Below are 10,502 nucleotides of genomic sequence, written 5' to 3'. Positions count from 1 at the left end.
GCAATAGGAAGAGACTCATGAAAATGGCCTCTCGGACTCGCTGGTGCACAGCCTCCCACACTCTCCTTTCTTCCTTTACTACTTGGCTCCAAACTTTTTACCCTAGTTCAGTGCCATTCTGTAGAAATACAGTATGGGAGAACCAGCAGTTGGCATAATGGCTATGTGGCTGGACCCCCATGTAGTTGACTGCGGTTCGAGTCCCAGACCCGGTGGCTTAAACTCACACTGGGAGCATGTGTGTGCGTGCCCAAGATCTCGAGAGGAGAATGGAGGAGAAGGGATTGCGGCGTGGCCATCCCCCTGAGGGGTGCTTTCTTGCTTTCTGTCTCTCTTTCTTTGGCTTTCTGCCATGTGCACACGTCGTATAGCAAAAACTTCTCAAAAAAAAAAAAAATAGTATGGGGGGGTGGCAGGTGGCATGGTGGTTGAAGTGCTGGACTTCCACATGGCTAGCCAGACTTTGAGTCCCAGCTTTGGTGGCTTGCTTTCTCACTTTCCCTCTCTCTCTTTTGTGGTCAAACTTTAAAATAAGAATAGTAAATAAAATTAAATAAACAATTTTTTTTTAAGAGAGAGAGATCTTAAATATGGCACGTGCGCTTGCTGGAGAGACAGAGACAGAAGTGAGAAATCACCTCCAGAGGGATGGCCATACTGCAATCCCTTCTTCATTCTCCTCGGGATTTGGGGCACTCATACATGCCTGGTGTGAGTTTTAAGTAGCTGGGTCCAGGACTTGAACCGTAGTCAACTGTGTGAGAGTCCAGCAACTTAACCATTATGCCACCTGCTGATCCCTAAACAATTCTTTAAAAAGAAAAGAAAAGAAATACAATATGAGCCTCATATGTAATTTTTTAAAAAGAATTATTTAACTTTATTTATTTATTTATATTAATTTGACGGGGGGAGGGGGGAGAGAAAGAGAAGCAAGCCACCAGGTCCAGGACTCGAACCACAGTCAGCCATGTGGGAGTCCAGGATCCTTAACCACCATGCCACTCGCCGGCCCCCATCGTGCATAATTTTAACTTGTGAAGTAGTCGCATTAAATAAAGACAAGGTGAAATTAATTTTCATAATATTTATTTAAGCCAATGCATCAAAAATACTCTGTTTAACATGTAATCAATATGAAAAGTTATTAGCAAGTCTTTTTACATTGTTTCATCCTCCTTCTTCAATCCTAGTGTGTATTTTACACTTCGGAGCCCATCTTGTTGCCTGCTTCCCACGTCTCGGTGCCTGATAACCAACCGCGTGTGGCCAGTGGCTCCTGTGTGGGACGCAGGTCTAGGTTAAGGGGTGTCTGCTTTTGTGTTGTCACCTTTATTGTCAGCCACCTCCATGCTGAGGAATCTGATTTTCAGAGAGATGAACATTCCATCCCTACCGCCTGGGGCCTTCAAGTTATTTAACCACTGTGCACCTCAGTTTCTCATCTATAAAATATGGGTGAAAGTACCTCCGTCAGGGGCCTTGTGAGCATGCAATGAAGTAACCCATATACACTGTTCTAGGTGTACTGCAGGCAACCAGTAAATACCATTATTTCTCTTTTCTTTTTGGGGGAGAGGTTTTTGCTATAGGGCACATGCACTCGCCAGACAGACAGAGCCCAGACAGAAAGCTAGAAATCACCCCCCCTCCCCCCCGGAGGGATGGCCATGCCGCAATCCCTTCTCCTCCATTCTCCTCTTGGGATCTTGGGCACGTACGCACACACACACCTGGTGTGTTTTAAGCCACCGGGTCCAGGACATGAACTGCGGTTGACTACATGGGAGTTCAGTGACATAGCCATTACGCTAACTGCTGGTCCCTATTTTCTGATTTCTTTTTTTTTTTTAATAATTGCTTATTTAATTTTATTTATTCACTTATTTATTTTAATTTGACCAGAGAGTAGCAGAGAGAGAAAGTGAGAAAGCAAGGTACCAGGTCCCAGGACTTGAACTATGGTCAGCCATGTGGGAGTGTCGAGTGCTTTAGCCACCACGCCACCTGCTGGTCCCCCAAGAAATACCATTTTTAGTTTTGAAAACATAAGTGTATGTGGGAACCAGCAGTTAGCATTATGGCTATGTCACTGGACTCCCATGTAGTCAACTGCGGTTCGCATCCCGGACCTGGTGGTGGCTTAGAACTCACGCTGGACGCGTGTGTGTACGTGCCCAAGATCCCAGGAGAATGGAGGAGAAGGGATTGCGGCATGGCCATCCCCCCTGGGGGGTGATTTCTCACTTTCTGTCTCTATGTCTCTGTCTGTCTGGCGAGCGCACGCGCCCTATAGGGAAAACCTCTCCAAAAAAAAACATAGTGTATGTTACAGATGCATATCTATAGGTGCTTTTCTCCCCTTGAAATGTAAAACTAAGGATTGTAGGAGTCTTAAAAAAACTTTGAATTCTTTTTTTTTAAAGGATTATTTTGGGACCCGCAGGTGGCATGGTGGTTAAGGTGCTGGACACTCCCACATGGCCGACCATGTTTCCAGTCCCGAACCTGGCGACTTGCTTTCTCACTTTCCTTCTCTTTGTGTGTCTATCTTTCTCTGGTCAAATGAAAATAAATGAATGAATAAATAAAATAAATAATTTTTTTAAAAAAGAACGATTTTTACTTAATTTTATATATTGCCATTTTAAAAAAGAATTATTTAATTTTATTCATTCACTTATTTTTTTAATTTGACGAGAGAGAAACATACACACAGAGAGACAGAGAGGGAGGGAGAGAAAGTGGAAGAGCAAGCTACCAGGTCCGGGACTTGAACCGTGTCAACCATGTGGGAGTGTTCAGCACCTTAACCACCACACCAGCTACTAGCCCCCCCATTTTATTTTACTTTGCAAGTTGACCAGAGAGAGTCAGAAAGAGAAGGGAAATGAGAAAGCAAGCTGCCAGGTCTGGGACTCAAACCATGGTCAGCCATGTGGGAGTCCAGCCGCCTTAACCACCACGGCACCTGCTGGCCCCAAAACTTTGAATTCTTAACAGAGGTGTAAAACATCCAGATAGAGGCTTTATTGACATTTTCATGGTACCTCCAGGACCTTTAGCCGGTCTTAATACTCGAACTGTTGCAGAACGCTAATTCCTTCTCTTTCGTCGGCCTAGGGGGAGTTCGTAGATGACGGGACGGAAACTCACTTCAGTGTTGGGGACCACGACTGTTACATAAAGGCTGTGAGCAGTGGGAAGCGGAAAGAAGGGATTATTCATACCCTCATTGTGGATAACAGAGAAATCCCGGAGATTCTGGAATGACCTCGTGTTACAGGATTTTCATCGCAAGCAGTGACGATAAGGACTTTGTAATTACTGAGGTAATTAAATGTGTCCATGATGTACTTAGTACATTTAGTTGCTATATTTTTATTTTTTAGTTACTTGAAACTACTGTTCCAAGGGTCAGGGCTAAAAAAGAATTATGTACTATAAAAATTACAATTTGTTTTGTAAATAATGTAAAATGTTTTAAAGACAAATGAAAACGTGGACCAAAATCAGTACTGTTTTACGGTAGGAACCTTTGCTGTAATAAACACTGTACACTGGGCTGCGGCTTCGTTTCTGAGAACGGATCTCTGTACGTTTCCACCGGCCACAGGGCCAAGCCGCTAGCAAGCGAGGGCACCCCCGGGTGTCGTACCACCCTTTCCCTCCACTTCACCACCAAGATCTGGGGCACGCACATACCCGTCCCCAGAGTGTTTCTGAAGCCTCCAGAGGCCAGACCTCACCTGCTCTGGGTCTGCGGTGTGGGACCCGCTCTCTGCACAGGGCTTACCACCGCACAGGGGGCTGGGGCTGCATATTTTTTTAAAAGTTTCTTTCTTTCAAGAGAGACACAGATGGGGGTGTGGGACTGGGAGGTGGGGTCTCAGCAGGGTCCCACGCCACGAGCCCCCGCACCCACTGCCTTCCCAGTCAGCCCAGATTTCGTGCACGAGCACCAGGCACATGCAGGCCAACCAGAGAACCGAACCGCGGTCTTCTGTACGGCCCCGGCAGCACCTGTGGCCTGTTACCACTGCGCCACGTCGGCAGCCGCTTCACGTATGTTTAATGACGATGCAATTAGTTTACCTGGGGAAAAGATTTCCTATCCAGAAACCTATTAAGGAAGCGTCAGTAGTGTCACAGAAGAACTTTCTTGAAATTGTGGTTCAGGGACCAGCAGTTAGTGTAATGGCTATGTCGTTGAACTCCCATGTAGTCGACTGCAGTTCGAGTCCCAGACCCGGTGGCTTAAACTCATGCTGGGCGCCTGGCCTGAGGTTCAAGCACTGGGTCCAGGACTTGAACTGTGGTCCACTATGTGGGAGTCTAGCAAGGTAACCATTACAGCATCTGCTGGTCCCACTGGCCCCTATTTCAAATTTTTTTTTTTCAGGTTTTGCCATAGGGAGCATGCCCTCAATGGGGAGACCGAGGGAAAGTGAGAAATCACCCCCTGGGGGATGGCTATGCAATCCATTCTCCATTCTGGGATTTGGAGCACGCATGCACACATGCCCAGCATTATTATTATTATTTTAGATTTTTGCTGTAGGGCATATGCACTCGCTGTAGAGACAGAGTGAGAAGTCACCCCCCAGGAGGATGGCCATGCTGCAGTCCCTTCTCCAATCTCCTCTCAGGATTTTGGGCGCACACACATGGACCCAGTGTATTTCAGGCCACCAAATCCGGGACTTGAACTCTAGTCAACTACACAGGAGTTTAGCAACACAACCATTATGCCATCTGCTGGTCCCAACCAGCATGATTTTCAAGCCACCTGGTCTGGGACCCAAACCAATGGGCCATGTGGGAGTCCAGCACCTTAACCACTGCTCTGCCTGCTGGCCACCAAGTAGGGATTTTGCTTTTTCAATTTTTTTTTCTTTAATTTGTTATAGGGCACATGTACTCACCAGAGAGGCAGAGACAGAGAGAGAGGGAAAGTGAGAAAGAAGGCCACTAGGCCAGTACTCGAACCATGGTTGCCGCATGGGAGTATAGCTCCTTAGCCACCACACCACCTGCTGGCCCCCCATAAAGGGATTTTAAACAAAGGTCAGGAAACTTTCAGGGGCTTTCCAGAAAAGTTTCTATGATGTCTTTTTGCCATAGGGCACATGTGCTTCATGGAGAGAGGGAGAGGGAAAATGAGAAATCACCCCCGGGGGAATGCCACCCCACAATCCCTTCTCCATTCTCCTTGGGATTCTGTGTATGCATGCCTATGTGCTCACCAGGTCCAGGACTCAAACCATGGTCAGCCAGGTGGGAGTTGAGTGCCTTAACTACTATGCCACTGCTGGCCCGTGATGTCGTCCTGCATGGATGGCGCTGTGTTCTTGGTGCCGTTCCGATCAGGGTGTTATCATCAGGCTTGTCCTGGGTAAAGAACTCCAAAGAACTCCAGGGCACCTGATCTCTCAAGCAAGTATGCCGCACGTGACTGCGTCTTGGCCGAAGTTAAACATGCCTACCATGGTGTGACCGCCACAGGCCCATGATCGATGTGCAGAAAATGCTGCCTGGGCGGGAGGGCAAGCCAGGGAGGTCATTTTACAGTGCTCCGCTTACCGAGGACTCCCTCTAGGGATTTTGAATGTGGTCCACTATAAAAAAATCCTCTTTTTACCTGGTCAATATTGTATTCAAAATATAACAAATGAAACTTGAAGTTTTTTTTTTTTTTTTTTGGAGAGGTTTTTCGCTATAGGGCACGTGTGCTCGCCAGACAGACAGAGAGAGAGAGACAGAGACAGAAAGTGAGAAATCACCTTCCAGGGGGGATGGTCACGCCGCAATCCCTTCTCCTCCATTCTCCTCTCAGGATCTTGGGCACGCACGCACACGCGCCCGGCGTGAGTTTTAAGCCACCAGGTCCAGGACACGAACTGCGGTCGACTACGTGGGAGTCCAGCGACATAGCCATTACGCTAACTGCTGGTTCCCGAAACTTGTAGTTTTTACTTCTCAGGGTTTGACATCATATGTACCATATATGAAATACACACACACACACACACACACACACAATAAAGGTAGAGAAAATAAATACTAAGAAAATCCTAAGAGAAAATGCCATTTATTAAAAAAAAATCCACATATAAATGGACCCATGCAGTTCATACCATGGTGTTCAAGGTTCAATTACTTTGTTTAATTAATAAGGTGAAGACAAAAAACACAAATGAAAACAAGGAAAAGGCGCGAACTTGTTTCTCCCAGTCTCCGGCCAGTGTTTGAAAGGCGGAAACACCGTCCCAGGAGGCGCTCAGGGCACCAGCGGCCGCGGCACGCCCAGGGCTGGTGTCTTGGTGCAGAGGGCTTCCGAGGCAGGACATGGCTTGGCGGCAGAGCCTGGTATCTGGGCATTTCACAGGCTGATCCTCTGGAGGGACAACTCCCCTTTTCAAACCTTGCTCTATCCAATACGCTCACCATTAGTCTCATAGTTAGTTTAATTAAAAATCAGTACAATTACAAACAGTTCCACAATCACACTAGCCACATTTTCTTTCTTTTTTTTGGGAGAGCTTTTTGCTATAGGGCGTGTGCACTCGCCAGAGAGACAGAGAGAGACAGAGAGACAGAAAGCGAGAAATCACCCCCACAGAGGGAATGGCCACGCCACAATCCCTTCTCCATTCTCCTCTCGGGATCTTGGGCACGCACGCACACGCGCCCAGCGTGAGTTTAAGCCACTGGGTCCAGGACTCGAATGGCAGTCGACTACATGGGAGTCCAGCGACATAGCCATTACACTAACTGCTGGTCCCAGCCCTTTTTTTAAGATGGGGAAATTAAGGACTTAACCTGCTGTGCTCATACAACCTTCAGACTGAGGTCATATTCTTCCCAAATAATCAGTCTGTTGCTTTGAATTAAAAAACAAAACCATGGATTTACCAAGTCAAAGGCAAGACATTCCCCAGCTTTGGTCTCCACCAAGATTGCACTCGCTGTCCCCCGTGTTTGCTAATGTACCCCACATGCTGAACATCACGGTGCTGACCTCGGATACCTGCGTTAAAACAAAATGCCTCAAGATAAACGCTTCACTTTTGGACATGGTATAAAACATTGTACCAAACAGAAGACAGAATTATTTTAAAATCAATATGTTACTAATATTCTGTGTACAGTTCTTGAAACACGTTTTCTTCCCCAGCTCAACAATATTTTGGGGGTTGGTACCAGCAGTTAGTGTAATGGCTATGTCACTGGACTCCCACGTAGTTGACCACGGTTCGAGTCCCGGACCCGGCGGCTTAAACTCACACTGGGTGCGTGTGCGTGCGTGCCCAAGATCCTGAGAGGAGAATGGAGGAGAAGGGATTGCAGTGTGGCCATCCCCCATGGGGGGTGATTTCTCGCTTTCTGTCTCTCTGTCTCTCTCTGTCTGGCGAGTGCACGTACCCTATAGCAAAAACCTCTCCAAAAAAAGAAAAAAAAATATTTTGGTGATTTATCAAGGCTGGATAGAGTAACTCCAGTTCCTTAACTCTTGCATTCAGCCACACAAATATACCCATCCGTACTCTTAAGTAGTTTTCAGATTACTGTTAATGCTGTCAGAGCTCTACTGAGCATTCTTGAGTACGTCCCTTAAGTATAAGCTCAAGAGTTTCTCTGGGGCCCTGCTACTTAAAATAGAGAGCAACAGTGACATTAGCAGGGAGTAGTTTAAAAGTTAAGAATCTGAGCCAACTGAGGTTTGAATCCCAGCCCAGGCAGCTTGAAAAACACATTGGGTATGTGTGTGCATGCCCCAAATCCAGACGGGAGAGAGATGGAAGAGACGGAGGGTGGTGTGACCACACTCCATTTGCATAGATTTCAAAACTTTTTTGCACCAAAAGAAACTCATACTTGAATGCCAGTTTTCCATGAACTTTATGAAGTAACCACATGCATGTAAAACCTTTGACATTTACATTATAAATAGTTTACCTAAGTCTATCATCAGGATGTTGGCCCCGTTCATGGTATCTTTTACCATGCTATTTTTAAAACAGAATGATTTGTTTATTTAATTCCATTTGTTATTTTTTTAAAATTTGACCAGATAGAGACAGAGAGAGAGAAAGAAAGAGAAGGAGAAAGCGAGAAAGCCAGCCAGCAGGTCTGGGACTCAAACTGCAGTCAGCCATGTTGGGAACCCAGTGCCTTTAAGCACCACATCACCTGCCGGCCCCATTACCATGAAAATTTGACTTTTTTTTTTTTAAGAATTATTTATTTAATTTTATTCTTTCTTTCATTTATTTAATTTTATTCATTCATTCATTTATTTTAATTTGATTAGAGAGACAGAGAGAGAGAGAGAAAGCAAGCCAGAGGTCCGGGACTCAAACCATGGTCGGCCATGTAGGAGTGTCCAGCGCCTTAACCACCACGCCACCTGCTGGCCCCTGCAAGTTTTACATTTCTATCGAGTCAATTGTGTCTGTGTTTTGTTTTACAGCTTCAGTACTTCCTGACTTACTTGAGGCCTCTCTTGGCTACACCCAGCGTAAATGCTGGAGCTTTTCAAGGCCTTAATCTTGGGTTTCATCTCCTTTCTTTACAAGCTCCCCCGCGGATCCCATGGGTTCCCACTGCTTTCAATCTCCCAAATGTGATGATGGCGACTTGTCTATCTCCAGCCCAAACCTCTGCTCTGAGCTACAGTCCTGGGGGATATGGTGTGTGGTCCCTGGCCCTGATGTGCAAGGCCAGGAACTCACAATAGCCCAAGGCCAGCAACTGCTGACATTCCCCAGGCCTCTGGAATTCACTGTCCCCCGCCCTTAAAGTAATAAAAGCCACCTGAGACCTTGAAAAGCCAGACACCCCACTTATCTGACCCTTTTTTCCTTAGAGCAAATCCTGGGCTGCTTCTTCCCAACAGAATATCCTTAGACTGCTGAAACTCCCCCTTTTTCTCAGCTCCCCATAAACGACTGTGCTTAACCCATAAAGAATTCCCCTCTTGTCTCTGGAGTGCTGTTTTCACCCCTCGGTGTCTGTTTTCCTGCAACACCGTGCAAGTTCACTAGAGAAAGAAGATGCTGTGTGTTAAGTCGAAGAACTGGCTGAAAGACTTTATTTTTTGTACAATTTTTTTTAAAAAAGAATTTATTTATTTAACTTTATTTATTATTATTATTATTAATAAAAAGTTCAACCAGAGAGAGACAAGAGAGAGACAGAAACTGAAAGTGAGAAATGAAGGCACCAGGTCCAGGACTTGAACTGCAGTCGGCCACGTGGAAGTCCAGTGCCTTAATCACCATGCCACCTGCCGGCCCCTATGTATTGTACATTTTGTATCGGAAAGGGTATAGTCAAAGGATTAGTTCAGGAATATATGTAGAATTACTCTCAAGTTATTAGAAAATGTCAGCAACTCCACTAGTCTCCAGAGCTGTCTATTTTTAATAATAATAATTTTCTATGAACTTTCTGAAGTCTCCTCATATGTTGTTACAAATAATGTCAGTTACTGTAAAATGGATACAAGATAAATAGGCTGTTCATGGAAAAATATGCAGAGCTAAGTATTTTTTTTTATTTTTTATTTTTGGAGAGGTTTTTGCTATAGGGCGCGTGCGCTCGCCAGACAGACAGAGAGAGACAGAAAGCGAGAAATCACCCCCCAGGGGGGATGGCCACGCCGCAATCCCTTCTCCTCTATTCTCCTCTCGGGATCTTGGGAACGCACGCACACGCGCCCAGCGTGAGTTTAAGCCACTGGGTCCTAGACGCGAACCACGGTCGACTACGTAGGAGTCCAGTGACATAACCATTATGCTAACTGCTGTCCCAAGATCCAAGTATTTTTTTAAACACTCAAAGAAATCTGTAGTTAAAGAAATTCTTTTAACAATAAAGCCAGCAAAAGGAAGAAAGAAGAGAGGAAGAAAGGGAAAGGAAAAGAAAGGAAAAAAAAGAGCAATAACACATTACTGTCTGAGGCGTCAAAGGAAGGGGACCCCTCTTGCACTTTGCTGGTGAAAGTATGTGCTACAAGTTCTTAAGAAAACAATCTGAGAACATTTAAGTTAAAATTTTTGAAAATATGGGACCAGCAGTTGGCATAATGGCTATGTTGCTGAACTCCCATGTAGTTGACCGCGGTTTGATTCCTGGACCTGGTGGCTTAAACTCACGCCAGGCACGTGTGCGTGCGTGCCCAAGATCCCGAGAAGAGAATGGAGGAGAAGGGACTGCGGTGTGGCCATCCCCCCTGGGGGGTGATTTCTCGCTTTCTGTCTCTCTGTCTCTTTCTTTCTGGCAAGTGCACGTGCCCTATAGCAAAAACCTCTCAAACATAAATAAACAAACAAATTTTTGTTTATATGAAGTTCAAAAACTTAGTAAAAGTCCACATAATGCTTACTGTAGGGGGAATTTAGTAACTATTCTTTTTGTAATTATTATTATTTTATTTGTTCTTCTTATATTTTAACTTGACCAGAAAGAGAGAGAGAGAAAGGGAAAGTGAGACACGA

The 10,502-nt window shown here is 45.4% G+C and overlaps 1 protein-coding gene across 2 annotated transcripts in view; it reads left to right on the top strand.

Moving 5' to 3' along the window:
* Positions 1-3,565, top strand: part of FAIM (Fas apoptotic inhibitory molecule) — a 25,835-nt gene extending 22,270 nt beyond the window's left edge. For both annotated transcript variants that reach the window (XM_006158181.3, XM_027775578.1), the window contains exon 5: positions 3,124-3,565. In XM_006158181.3, coding sequence (XP_006158243.1) covers positions 3,124-3,273 — 150 coding nt within the window. In that variant the 3' untranslated portion in view covers positions 3,274-3,565. The remainder of the gene's footprint in view (positions 1-3,123) is intronic.
* The last annotated feature ends 6,937 nt before the right edge of the window (positions 3,566-10,502 follow it).

Source organism: Tupaia chinensis, unplaced genomic scaffold (genome assembly GCF_000334495.1).
Source record: "Tupaia chinensis unplaced genomic scaffold, TupChi_1.0 Scaffold000574_1, whole genome shotgun sequence".
Classification (NCBI taxonomy): Eukaryota; Metazoa; Chordata; class Mammalia; order Scandentia; family Tupaiidae; genus Tupaia; species Tupaia belangeri.
Note: the sequence above shows the minus strand (reverse complement) of the source record. Positions and strands in the feature narration are given on the sequence as shown.